The sequence below is a fragment of the Prunus avium genome, chromosome 6 (genome assembly GCF_965620075.1).
Source record: "Prunus avium chromosome 6, drPruAviu1.hap1.1, whole genome shotgun sequence".
Classification (NCBI taxonomy): Eukaryota; Viridiplantae; Streptophyta; class Magnoliopsida; order Rosales; family Rosaceae; genus Prunus; species Prunus avium.
The window spans coordinates 6,096,662-6,110,176 of NC_142289.1; the positions used below are offsets into that span (position 1 = coordinate 6,096,662).

The 13,515-nt window shown below is 38.0% G+C and overlaps 4 protein-coding genes across 5 annotated transcripts in view; 2 read left to right on the forward strand and 2 right to left on the reverse strand.

Annotated features, from left to right (window-relative positions):
• On the forward strand, positions 1–3,852 carry PHT4;2 (phosphate transporter 4;2). Its single transcript, XM_021958908.2, has 8 exons — positions 1–700; positions 1,340–1,566; positions 1,851–2,199; positions 2,286–2,330; positions 2,462–2,608; positions 2,944–3,081; positions 3,231–3,264; positions 3,375–3,852. The coding sequence occupies exons 1-8, from the start codon at positions 233–235 to the stop codon at positions 3,542–3,544; spliced, it is 1,578 nt and encodes a 525-aa protein (XP_021814600.2). The 5' UTR covers positions 1–232; the 3' UTR covers positions 3,545–3,852.
• A 737-nt stretch (positions 3,853–4,589) lies between these two features.
• LOC110757330 (transmembrane protein (DUF962)) lies at positions 4,590–5,439 on the forward strand. The gene has a single exon (XM_021958913.2). It carries the CDS (start codon positions 4,939–4,941, stop codon positions 5,275–5,277), a length of 339 nt encoding a protein of 112 aa, XP_021814605.1. The 5' UTR covers positions 4,590–4,938; the 3' UTR covers positions 5,278–5,439.
• A 225-nt stretch (positions 5,440–5,664) lies between these two features.
• DEX1 (defective in exine formation protein (DEX1)) lies at positions 5,665–11,014 on the reverse strand. 2 transcript variants are annotated; one of them, XM_021958912.2, is made up of 13 exons: positions 10,450–11,014; positions 10,196–10,306; positions 9,954–10,036; positions 9,746–9,863; positions 9,460–9,614; positions 8,693–9,240; positions 8,466–8,536; positions 7,897–8,153; positions 7,544–7,725; positions 6,898–7,178; positions 6,702–6,819; positions 6,409–6,591; positions 5,665–6,300 (listed from the first exon to the last, which is right to left on the reverse strand). In XM_021958912.2, the coding sequence occupies exons 1-13, from the start codon at positions 10,587–10,589 to the stop codon at positions 5,986–5,988; spliced, it is 2,562 nt and encodes an 853-aa protein (XP_021814604.1). In that variant the 5' UTR covers positions 10,590–11,014; the 3' UTR covers positions 5,665–5,985. The 2 variants fall into 2 exon arrangements, with proteins under 2 accessions (XP_021814604.1, XP_021814603.1); XM_021958911.2 differs by having other exon boundaries at positions 8,693–9,246.
• A 938-nt stretch (positions 11,015–11,952) lies between these two features.
• Positions 11,953–13,515, reverse strand: part of LOC110757331 (mRNA capping enzyme family protein) — a gene marked incomplete in the record, with an annotated part of 8,942 nt that continues 7,379 nt past the window's right edge. Inside the window, 3 exon segments of the mRNA XM_088255195.1 lie at positions 11,953–12,490; positions 12,572–12,702; positions 13,393–13,477. Of these exon segments, the coding sequence (XP_088111321.1) occupies positions 12,344–12,490; positions 12,572–12,702; positions 13,393–13,477 (363 nt within the window).

Genomic DNA, 13,515 nt, shown 5'->3' on the forward strand with positions numbered 1-13,515 from the left:
TTCCTGCACCTACCATTTTTCCATTTTTCATTCTTTCCTTCCATTCCCACACCAGACAGACACCATTAAAATAATATAATACACAACTACATTGTATATTATATATATCTGACCATATGCCTTTAAACAGAGTCAGTCTGCATTTGAAATTCTGTACATTAACATGCCCATTTTGTTGATGGGTGGTTTCTAGTTCATATATTCTCTCTTTATTGATCTCTCTCTGCCTCTCATGGCTGCTGTATCTACCACTACATCGCAGCTGCATATTTCATACCCTGCTCGTTTATTCAAAACCCAATCAAGTTTGATCAATACAGAGAAAACTCAGTTGGGGTTTAAGCCCAGAGGCAGAGTCCAAGCAAAATGGGAGACGGAGATTGCTTCTTCTGCAGGTTTCAGATTGGGAAACAGAGGAAGAAGAAGGAAAACAGAGGGGTTTCAGAGGGGAAAGCCATGTGTGGTGACGTGTACGGCGGAGGGCATAGAGAGAGGAATGTTGATGGGAAACAGAGGAGGAGGATCAGGAGATGCTGCTGCTGCTAAGAAAGCAATCAGTGTGCCAGAGAGGTTCAAGGTGGTGGCGTTGTTGGCGTGTGTGATGTGCTTGTGTAATGCCGATAGAGTCGTCATGTCCGTGGCTATTGTTCCACTCGCAGCTAAAAATGGCTGGACCAGTTCTTTCTTGGGCGTCGTTCAGGTACTCGTAAACTTCACTTCAGCCACTCTGTTTCTGTCTTCTTATTTTTTTAATTTTTTGTTGTTGTCCTTTTTGCTCGTTTGTTTGTGTGTTAACATTGAAATTAACGATATTGAACAAAAAAAAAAAAAAAAAACATTGAAATTAACGACAAAATCCATACTTATGTATGGAATTTTTAATAATATTTTTTTATTGGTCAATAGAGGTACAAGTTTTCTTTGCGTGTTGTGCTTTTATAGGTAAACAAGGGAACGAGATAGTCAAGAAACAATAATAATAATGAGAGAAATATTGTGTAGTTGTGGTTGAGAAAAATGAACAACCCATCCAATCCGTTTACAATAAAATTGCCCACAGTGAACAATTAATTCTGTTGGAGCCCAAAGAATAATCCCATAGATTTTTTTTTTTCCCAAAACATGATATAGGGGAGTAGAGATTCGAACATGGAACCTCAAAATTTCGAACTAAACGTTGTTAATTACTTGAGTTATAAGCCCATTGCGTGAGATTAAAGGTTAATGTATGTTGTTTGCTAGCAAAGATGATTGAACTGTACGGATTGTAGTGGAGCTTGGTCTGCACTTCTTGTGGGACCCATGAATCGTTTCTTAACATTTTAATTTTTGGTTGCAGTCATCTTTTCTATGGGGATACATATTCTCATCAGTGATTGGAGGAGCCTTGGTGGACAAGTATGGAGGAAAGAGAGTGATGGCATGGGGTGTGGCCATGTGGTCTTTGGCTACTCTCCTCACCCCGTGGGCTGCCAACCATTCCACAACCAGCCTCTTGGCCGTTCGTGCCTTCTTTGGACTGGCTGAAGGTGTGGCCTTGCCATCCATGAGCACCCTCTTGTCCAGGTAATTAATGCCTCATTAATCATTGCTGCTAATCATGAATTAGACCTTTAATTTTTAATTACGATAACGCTCGAGTCACCAAATGATGTATCAATGTACAAGGTTTTAGGTAACTTGGAGAGCAGGTTTATATTGAAGGACTCTGGGCTTTATGTAATAGTCTTTGCTAGTGAACTGAAGTACTAAAACCAATACATGAATTGGAAAAATATTTTTGAATCAAATTGATATGAGAATTAGTTGACAATCTAGGCAATAAATCTGTTTATATTTAATTTGAGCAGGTGGTTTCCAACCCAAGAAAGAGCAAGTGCAGTTGGAATCTCTATGGCTGGTTTTCACCTTGGCAATGTCGTAGGCTTGCTGCTCACTCCAGTTATGTTATCATCAATTGGAATTTCAGGCCCCTTTATTCTCTTCTCTTCCATTGGACTTCTCTGGCTGACAATCTGGGCATATACAGTCACAAATGATCCAAGAGAGAGTTATTGCATCAGCAAATCGGAGCTCCGATTGATCCAAGCTGGAAAATCTGATTCTCCAGTAAACAGTGGCAAGCTCCCACCTCTGCGGCTCCTATTATCAAAATTACCAACATGGACCATTATTTTTGCCAATATAACTAACAATTGGGTGAGTTTTTCTTATTACTAATGGGGTAGGAATATGGTTTTGTTTTCTGCTGAGTAATTGATTCTTAAGCATGGCCTACCTTACAGGGATACTTTGTTCTACTCTCGTGGATGCCTGTTTATTTTAAGACTGTAAGTCCATTTTTCCTTTATCTTTGTTGATCATTAGTAAATTTATCATGTTACTGGTGTATAATGTTATTAATTATAAATGAATTGCTAGATCACTATCCTAAATGTGAATTTTACAATCTTTTTTATAGGTATTTGGTGTAAACTTGAAGCAAGCAGCATGGTTTAGTGCTGTTCCATGGGGAACAATGGCAGTTTCCAGCTACATTGCTGGTGCAGCATCAGATTCATTAATCAAGGCAGGCTACTCTTTGACTTTAGTTCGAAAGATCATGCAGGTAGCTCTTGAATTTCCATCTGTTTTTAGAGCTCGTAGATAATTCGAAGCCTGCAATTCAGAATAGTAGGATAAGTTCATATATATTATTGGTTAAAGCACAATATAAACCAACAAAGTTGGCCTCAAACAAGGGATATCAGTGGATAAAGAAAGCAAAATATTATACACCACATGACAGGAGGGCCTATTTCTTTTTCTCCTATTTAACTGAATTTTCTTGTGAAAGTCTAACTTGAATAAAATAAAATCCAAGTTAAATCCAGTTGTACTTAACAGATCCTTAAATATGGTAGTCTTATGTATCAAAAGCTGAGAAATATTTGTGCATGACAGTCTATTGGTTTCATTGGACCTGGAGTGTCATTGCTCTGCCTAAACTATGCGAACACACCCACGGATGCAGCGGTACTCCTCACAGCAGCCTTGTGCTTCAGCTCTTTCAGCCAAGCAGGCTTTCTCCTTAATATGCAAGTAAGTTCCATTCATCTAAGCATATGACAGAACAGTCGAACTAATGCAGCTAATAGTTAATTCCCTTATTAATTCAATTCAACCATAGCCATTAAATGGTGGACGCTGAATTTTCAATCTGATCTAGCTTCTGTGGTTTATTTGATCAGGATATCGCCCCTCAATACGCTGGATTTCTCCACGGTACGTTCTTTCCCAGTTGCTTGACACAGAGGGCAAGATTAGATTCTATTTACTTCTTTCTTAGTATAGTTAGCTGACTACAATGATTCAATGGCATTATATACCAACAGGGATTTCAAATTCAGCAGGGACATTTGCAGCCATAGTCAGCACAATAGGAACCGGTTATTTTGTACAATGGTTAGGATCATTTCAAGCATTCCTAACCGTCACTGCGGTGCTCTATTTCGCGACAGCAATCTTTTGGAACCTATTTGCTACTGGAGAGCGTGTCTTCTAGACTGATTTGCATCAGTAATATATATGCTTAAATTTTTTTAGGAAATCTTAGATGGTATAGGCATGGAAAAGATGAACATAAACATCAATTTGGAGATCTTAGACGGCATAGGCAAGGAAAAGAAGAACATAACATCAATTTGGATGTTCGAAATTTTGGTTCATTTTTTAGGCAATGTTAGAGCTGAGAGAGATTTGAGCAAGTAGAGTTGAACACTCATGTTTCAAGATTCTGCAAGGCATTCCTTGCTCTTCTGTTGCATGTTTTAGATTCTGTTGTAAGAAGCAAATAAATTATTCATTTTAGAAGATGTAGCTTAGCCCATGATCATTGATTAGCAGATGTAGAAGAGTATAATTTCGTATTGGTAACTCTTAGTTATAGTATATCACACGCAGTGTATAAGTGCGGTTATTTATACTATATGTACTGATTTTATTGTTGATCACATTTCTAATACAAATGAGTTTTACATATATATTTAGGTTCAACTTAGAGAAATGATCCCTAGATGATGAATATGATGCGATGACATCATTACACTCAATATGTGTCGGTGCAAATGATTAAATTTGTTTCCCGGAAAAAATCATAAACTAATATGTGGCATTTAAAGAGTGATGTAAAATATGCATTACGATTGGTGGCGGTGACGTGGCTCATAACGGCTAGCCAATGGTTTTGCCAGATTTTCATCCGCTCATAAGGTTTAGTTTTTATTCTTTTTTCTTTTTTGTATTTTCCTCCAATGGCCAAATTCATCCAAAAATTTTAAAAAAAATTGGCCAATAAATGTAATTTGCAGTTGGATGACGCAGTCATGTTCATGTAATTTGGATTAAATAGATTAATCCAAAGATAATAAAATATTAAAAACTCTTCAATCATCTTTTATCTTAGCTACCTGCTAAATCAAGAACTTATTATATAATAATATGTTGTTAAATCCAAGAAAAAGGCAAAACAAAAATACGATGATAAGTCCAAAGTGGGTGACGTGGACGAGACCTTAAACCTACTATTTTTTATTAATTTACCACACAAACTGATGACTGATGAGAGAAACTATTCACCCTTTTATGAGATTTTTCTCGCTGCTCTGTACAATTCTTATACAAACACCTTCACGGTCCACCACAAAATATCAACCAAAATTCCAGATTTTTTTTTTATTCGTATCATCCTGAAGATTTTCTTGCTCTACATCTCGGTATCATCATCGTCCTGTCTGAACCTGATAAGACTCGAAATCATATTCTTGAAGATTGTCCAAATAAAGATAGCAGCTTTTCTACTTGGGTTTTGTTAAATCCAAAATTTTGATTATCTGCTACTTGGGTTTTCATTGAACAAGGTTTTGCTGAATTGGGTTGGTCTTTAATTCACTTGAAGATATGAATTTCAGGAGCTTGGAGGAGTTCTGGGCCTTTTACGTGAACCAGCACTCGAAGCCATCGACAAGGCGTTGGCATTTTGTTGGGACCCTTGTTTCTATCTTCTTCTTCCTCTGCTCGCTGCTGTTTAATTGGTGGCTTTTGTTTCTTGTGCCTTTGGCTGGGTATGGATGTGCATGGTACAGCCATTTTTTCGTGGAAGGGAATGTTCCTGCTTCGTTTGGGCATCCATTTTGGTCTCTCTTTTGCGATTTCAAGATGTTCGCTTTGATGCTTACTGGTAATATGGACAGAGAGATCAAGCGGCTGGGGAAGAGGCCTGTCTTGCAGGGATTCTAAATCTAAACTGGTATCTTCTCAGTTCTGCACCGAACTGTTACTTACTGGTCTAAGTTTGGTGGCTGTATTTTCTGATTTTACTATGTCATTTTGAACATGTTTCTTATATTGAGTGCAAAATATAGACGAGGGATATTCAGAATTGCTATTTGGGTTTGTTTATGTTGGCTTCAATCTGCGATAGCTTTTTTATTTTTTGCATCAGTTAGGTTCATATTTGTCCTAGGAGATCGGTTACAGATTGAATATGAAACTTGGAATTTCATTTAGCAAATAGAAACAGACTGATAGCCTAACTGAGCAAATAAATGGTTGAAATCAAATTATTTTCTTACTTTTTGGATGCCATTAGAATCAATCGACTATAAGAGATTTGACAGAAAGACGTTTTGTAAATAAATATCCAATAGCTTTGCATTATATTATCCTCTGAAACAAATTATGAACGTAAAACTTCAATTTGGTAGTCAAAAACTTCTCGTCCATAACTCATATTCGACTATGTTACAAGTTCCGACATGTATTGCTCAAGTCAAAACTCAGTCGATTTGGGCCACATACATTTTGGGCCAACCAAGATCAATCTGAGCTTGGCCATTAAAAAAGTATTCACTCGAGTGCGGCCATGGTTTCTGCGATTGCTCGGGTGATAATGTATATCATGTTCCGTGAAGCTTGGCTTGTCTTGTATTGATAAAGGTCCAACATTTAGTCAGTGTTCCGCGAAAATGATGGCAAAGGCACAGCTTCCTGAGGACGAAGGATTACAAGCACGCCGAACATTCCAATCATCGGTAGGACGAGCAGCCACTTCAACAGTCTGTAATAATACATATGAAATGTGAGGGAGAAATCATCTGAAAAGTAGAGTCCGTTCTTGTCAACCATCTCCACCATAACAGTCCCCGTTGTCCTTACACCAACTGTTGGAAGCTTTATACGGTATTTTCCAGGACGATTGAAGATCTGGTTTACCACAATCCTTCTCTCTCCTTGGTAGTTACCGGGCACTAACAAGGTTGTCTGCATAGTTTAAAAGAAAACAAAAACTTATTTAGAGAGAGAGAGAGAGAGAGAGAGAGAGAGAGAGAGAGAGAGTTGAACAATATATGGTGGCAAGGAGCCACTTACCGTGACATTATATGGTGCTTGCAACCCAGATGGGTATCTATAGCCATCTATAATCTCAATCTCCACCCAGAAGTTCTTGCCCTCTTCATCACGGAAGGCTCTTGATGAATGTGAAACAAAGACACCTTCACGGTTGTACCTATTTGCAACATGATTTCGTCCTTGATGAGGTAATCTCCATGCCTGAGAAAGGACAACATGGTAAAGATAATTAAAACAAATAAAAAAATAAAAAATAAAACTGAATACAACAGAAGAAATTATCCACAGATTCAGCTTCAGTTCTATCCTGCCTTGAGGGGATGATGTGAAGCGGGAGTTGAGAAGCAGAATACATTGCCATTCATGGTTGAAACAATAAGATCGAGATCATCTCCACCATCAACATTGTCTGCCAAGACCATGCTATATCTGTCATGCAGAGATTAATGTTTCAGGCAAACCATTGGAATGGGGAGAACTAATCGAACATTTACAAAAAAAACTTACGAAGTTTCACCAATATCGACAACATCTGTGCATGATGTTGGTCCATCAATTATGTATAAGTATCCATCAAATGAAGTTGTAACAAGGGTGAGTCCCTTCTTCTCTCCTTTTTTACTTAAATCAACTAGAAGAACTTGATTCATAACTCTCCCATGAGTTCTATATGGATATGGACGAACAATTGACCCATCTTTGCCACTGAGAACATATATGTTCCCTGATAGGGTTGGAACCACAACATCAGTATGGCCATCCCCATCAACATCACCAATAGTGGGACCCTGAGGAACACAACAACTATGCATCAGATTGCACCACTGTGAAATATAATAAATTTACTTTGACGGTGCCCAGACATGAATAATCCAAGTGTTAATGTAACTGAAATCACACAGGTTGAAAATATTGATAGCATTAATACGTAGAACCAAGATGCTCACGGGTCTTGATTAAATGAGAATCACAAATTTGTGCATACAAGTTTACAACGGATAAGCTATCTAACAAGATGGTAAATTAATATCACCAGGTCCATAGCAGGAAAAACAATCGGAAAACAATTGATCAATTATAGTGCAAAAGATCTGGTATGGCATGCTGTTCCCATTCCCACACAACTTAATATAAAATTAAAACTGCAATGTACCTGGGGAACTAGACTCTTAAGATGCGTTTCCCAAATTTCTACTCCTTGTGGAGTCCATGCAGCAACATTTCCATGAGTATCAGTAGTCACTAGTTCAATTTTTCCATCATCATTGATATCAGCAGCAACAACAGCTCCTTGAATTTCAGCCATTTCAAGAGGAAATTTTTCCCTTACCTTGCCTGAACAAAAGAAACAATTTAGTTACTACATCACTGAGAAAAAAAGATCTGTATGTAACCAAAAGATAATCCAGCATCTTATATAACTGGTGCAGAATTTATAGCAACTCATGCATTTTGAGCTAAATATGTCAGCAAAGCCAGGAATGAGGATAAGAAAAGTTAAGTCACCATGATGATCCAAGACATAAAACAAGCCAAAGGAAGTCCCGACAAGAATGTCCAGATTCCCATCACCATCCAAATCCACAACAGTTGGAGAAGAATATATATGAGCACGGAACTGTCCAGTCTCTGTACTCAGATCTAGTTCAGCAGTCCACTTTACTTGCTTTGTGTCAAGATTGAATACAACAATTGAACCAGCTACATACTTCGCAATATCAATGTCACCTAATTCCTTCATATGCTCTGGGTTGTCATAATACCTGCCAATTTACAAGGTGGCAGATTACTTTCAGACCATTAATTAAAATATACGCTTATTTTGATAAATTCTCTAATGTACATCATGTACAGAAAAGACTTGCTTTTCCAGAGCCTACACTGCACAAATCCTCTAAAATCAGGAGGTAGACACTTTAAATGGGAATAGAAGTGTTACAGGTAATGGGATTGACTTCCACTCAAACAAACAACCATTTTTTTCAGTTTAATGTTAGAGAAGTAACCATTCATCATTAATATATGATTCCAACTGTAAAGAAAGAAGAGTTTTGACACTAAGGAAGAGAACTCACTCATGATCAAAGAAGTAAGATACAGCAACAACCATTTCTGATACTCCATCATTATCAATGTCCGCTATGACCTGATGAAAATAAGAAACATATCCCCATCAACCAATTTAACTTGCATCTGGCAATAAAATCCATTCATAACTAACATTCATGCTTACATACATACTTAATGCCTGTGCAGTGTGTGCATGCATGTGAAATGAAGAAACATTAAAGTGTAAACTCACAGGAGTGCAGAGAATGTGGGCATCAACATTGACATAATCCTCCACCTTCTCATGTTGCTCTTCAGTCCACTCCTCATCTCCCCACATTGATTCATCAACATAATCATCATAGTCATAACTATACTCATCGGCCAGTTCATCACTGTTACGGAATAAATCAAAAGATGAATCGGCATCTCCTTCCAGACGTCCATCATTTTCTACAGTTGCAATAGGAACATCCTCCTTACTATTATTTTTGGATTCAGAACCAACCCCCAGCGATTCGCTCGAGTTTTTGTCTTCCAAAAGTCGTCTCCCAGAACTAGTTGCATTCAATGCATTAACAGTTTCCTCTGACACATTTTTCACAGAAGAATTGTCTGTGCTTGTAGGCAACTTGATAACTGTTTCTAAATGACTTGAATTTGTTTCCATTTTATTCTCTGGATTTGATGCATTCACCATGCTAAGGTTGCTTTCTTTTGAAATAGTACTTGAACTGTTTAAATCAGGATGGCTTTCTGTTGAAATAGTAGCAGAGTTGTTTAATTCAGGTGTACTTCCATCTGTTTCTACAAGGATAACCATCAATTGCAGACAAGATTAGTTCCTCTTAAAAGGCATACTTTCACAGTCATATAAAGTCAGAAACTGTTTCAGGTGGCTCAGCATTCTCTTCCTAAAGGTCCACAGATGTTATGAATATGGGCACCCTCAAAAAACCATAGCAGTCGTTAAAGAATTTATATTAATAAAAGAACTACTGCAATATGTAAATAACTTACGAAGGGTTGATTTCATAGCCTCCATGACAAGAGAATCATCTTGAACATCTGGATGAGTACGATCCACGTGATCTGGATGCAAACCCCCATACCAGTTCTTTTTAACTTTCCTACGAGGTACTACAAGTTTATCTACCATCATGTAGCCTGAGACCCTAAGAGAAAAAATACACAAAAACTTTTACGAGCTTGTGCAGGCTGATATATTATTGCACGGACAAGAAAAAAGAAAAAGAAATATAACTAATAACATCACTCATGCAAAATATAAATATAATTAAATTACCTGAAAAATAGAACTTCGCCATTGTAGGTTGCCAAAGTTATTTCTCTTACACCATCCTTGTCAATATCATAGAGGAGAGGACTGGCATGTACAGTTGACTGATGGAAAGCAGGCCAACCTGATAAAGAATTAAGCAGGTACTCAGAAAAATCACTTCACCAACCTTTAAGACAGCTTTACCCAAAAAAGATAAACGAAATTGCCATACCAGGATGTTTGTCTCCGTCAGAACCTTCTAGAACTTCAAGATAGTGAACAAAAGAAGGAACCACAATCTCAAGTTTTCCATCACTGGGAGGAAGAAAACGAATGCCAAAAACAAAAAGAACACGCAAATCAATTCTAGACACATTTAACTCAAACGCCAACCATATGTTAGTCCCCTAGGTGATCTCAAAATGCACAAGTAAATGCACAAAGTTTCAAGCCAAAACACTTTCCTTTTCGTACCTATTAATATCGGCGATCAAGGGCGTCGCATATATGCTAGAACTAACTTCAGTTTGCCATCTTAGCTCCAATTTCGCAGGGCACTGCGTATTCAACAATGCATCCTCATCTCTAACAAAATACAGTACCAATAATAGAAACGCATCAGTCAAATGCAAAAAATTCCATACAATTAACCTAACAATCAATAGAAATCCTAGTGATTATATGCGAATTAAAGGCAATTACGACAGTTGAAGAAGAAATGAACATACATGTTTGGATAGCCAAGGGAATCGTCACTGGCCTCACGTTCCCTGAACTTATTTTTCGCAGGCTCCTCGCCATGAACGAAGCCCGAGCCGGCGCAGAGAATTAGACAGATCAGGAAAGCCCTAACCGCGGTGGATTTCATATGAACGTGCTCGTTTGAATCAATCTGATCGGAAATGAAATTGGGAGGAGAAGATAAACCCTAGCTACTAACTAGGGTTCTGAGCAATGTCTCAGAGATGTGAAGAAGCGAGTGAGGCAGAGAGAATTTTGGACATGGGAGCGCAGAGAGTCAACAATCGAGGACTATAATTGTAAATGCCCCTTGGGTTTGAGTAAATTACATTTACGCGCGAGAGGGAAGAAAAGCGAGGTGTTTATAAGCAGAGGTCCGGTGACTGGTGAGTGCGGCCAATGGGTTGTTATCTCGGGCGCGAAATGACGTCTAAAGAAGTCAGTTAATCGTGATCTTTGGAGACTCGACTGTGTGCTGTCTGCTCTGCCTCATAGAGGACTAGGAGGAGGTGAGGGCAAAATAATTCGTTCTTTTTCTTCGGTTACAAAACTATCTGTTCTTTTTCTTTTTGTCTGAACCACGAGGTGGCCCTGGATGGGCCCCAACTATGGGTGGCACCTTTTAAGCCTTAACCACAACCCAGACTAATCCCCGCTCACGCCGAGTCGGCCCGTAAAGGATAAAGTGTTGGCCAAAGTGGTGACTCCGTACAAGAGCAAGAATCGAACCCTTGACCTCTCTTAAGGAATGAGAGTGCCGAACCACTCACACCAACCACCTTGGTTAAACCATCTGTTCTTTCATTACTTCCAAAATAATATAAAATACTTTATCTTTCTTATTTATTTTTATTTTTTCTTTATGATTATGAAACTAAACTCACACCTTAAACTTGTAGAACAGCCAGAAATGAAATATATTGGTGAAATTAAGCTTGAGATTCTAACCATTGATGCATTTCAATTAAATCCAAAAATGTCACAATGCATCTACGATCAGATCAAACCTAAAAACGCGAATGGGTGATCCAATCAAATCCAAAAACACATGGGTCACTAACGCTAGCTCTAGCAGAATTCATATAGCTTTACACACGTCATTAGAGCGGGGAAGCCTTGACTGTCAAACAACATTAGCAAAACTCATCCACCATGATCAATCCTTACAAAAAGCAAATACTTGGCAGACCAGTTGGTAATTAGCTCATGAGTCGGCCTCTTTGATCGTCGTTTATGTAACCATCAAAGATGATTTTTGAGCTCAATACTCATTTACTATAACACCACAAAGACAGCATCAAACAGGAAATGGATCATCTCAATCATAAGAATAATATCAAGGCGCGTGGTAAAAATCCAAAATCCCACTTCTATCTTAAACAAATAAAATATAGAAAGAAAGACGAAAAACTAAAAACAAGGATTAGGAGGAGCTTGGAGAGTCATTTACGGTCCCGAAGTTATATTCACATTAAAGGGGAAAGGCAAAATTTGGATTGTAAAAAATGCCTACCTTTTTAAACAACTTAATAATATCATCTGAATATACATGGCTGACACTAACCCTACTTCTCTTCATCTGACTACGACTATCAGAACCAAATAAATTTGACAATAATACCGGGGGGTTATCTGGTGTGCCAAACTGGATCATACAACTCACCAGCACAGCACTCAGTACAAATTATAGCTACGCTTTAGCTAGTTACACAATCTCTGTGATTCATCATCAGCTGATATGCCCAAATTATGCCGAACTCAAGTAATTACAACTCTGAACGACTTGCCAAGAAGGTGTCCGAGGGCAGCCTTTAGTACTACTATGCTCACCTATTATCAGCAAACCTTACAAGAAACTGCCAGTGTTGCTCAGCCCTGCTGTCACCTTCGTCGTGCTGCATTTGCATGCTGCTGGGCTGCTTTGCTATCATTCCTTATCCTATCAGCATACATAGGCAGACGAATGATCTCATAGATCTCATTCAACAAGATGTCCTGCGTGATATTATCCCTTATGCTTCGCATAACCTGCTTCCAAAATCAGCAATCAATAAGCCCAATGTCCGGAGTCAAACAGGAAAAGTAAAATTAAAATATGTGGATAAGGACCTTCTTGTAGGTATTGAAATCATTCGGAGTTGATTTGTCGGTCCTGATGCGCATACAGACCCATTCATTTGCTTCAGAAGACCAAGAACACTCAATTATTTTTCCGGAATAAGAAGAGGGGTCTGAACCATCTGCTACACAAGAATACAAAAAAGTATTTAGAAAAGTAATCACAACAGGATCATGTCCAAATCACACCCAACATAACCTAATACTAGATTCTAGTGCTAAGTAGATTGCTGAAGATATGATGCAGTAACCAAAAGGGCCCAATTTAATAAGGCAATGTTACCAATAGTAAAATAATAAGAACTGATAAAGACGCAAATTTAAGAAAGCCAACTGCAAATTTTAGCAATTGCTAGGCAACCCTCCCAGCCCATAAAAGCATATCATATCAGAAATAAATAAAATAAAACTAGCAGAGAACATTAAAACATGCTAAATGACAGCAGAATTCTGTCACAAGGGTAATAAAAATTAAACATTTCCAATAAGAATACTGTCTGCCCCAAGTCACAGCATCAAAGATTTTAAATTGTTTTATATAGGTTTCCCAAAACACTTTAAGCAATAAAGGGAAAACTATAAAACAACAAAAGATCTCATCCATCATTTTTTTATACAGAAATCAAGTAAGACTGTAATTCTGCCAGTCTTTTGGGATCAATCCACATGTGTATGCATGTATCCCCATGATAGATCTAAACAAAAAGAAAGAAAATGTGTGCTTATTTTAAAGTTGGCAGACAGCCTCAATGCAAAATTTCAGCTGTACAATCATGATTAACCCCAAACATGATATAGAAATTCATGTCGACCTTTAAATGCAACTTTATTTCCTTCCATTTGTTTCTTCTTTCCACGTTCGTATAGAAAAAGATGTTGCCGATCATCATCGCCTACCTGTCCACACAAGTAGCTTCATATAAGAAAACAAACAC

Excerpts from the sequence above, each read along its gene's own strand:
- LOC110757330 (XM_021958913.2), top strand. The coding sequence starts at position 4,939 with ATGAATTTCAGGAGCTTGGAGGAGTTCTGGGCCTTTTACGTGAACCAG.
- DEX1 (XM_021958911.2), bottom strand. The coding sequence starts at position 10,589 with ATGAAATCCACCGCGGTTAGGGCTTTCCTGATCTGTCTAATTCTCTGC. Across the intron at positions 10,307-10,449 it reads TCCCTTGGCTATCCAAACAT|AGATGAGGATGCATTGTTGA; the intron begins GTATGTTCATTT and ends GTATTTTGTTAG. Across the intron at positions 9,864-9,953 it reads TGACGGAGACAAACATCCTG|GTTGGCCTGCTTTCCATCAG; the intron begins GTATGGCAATTT and ends ATTCTTTATCAG.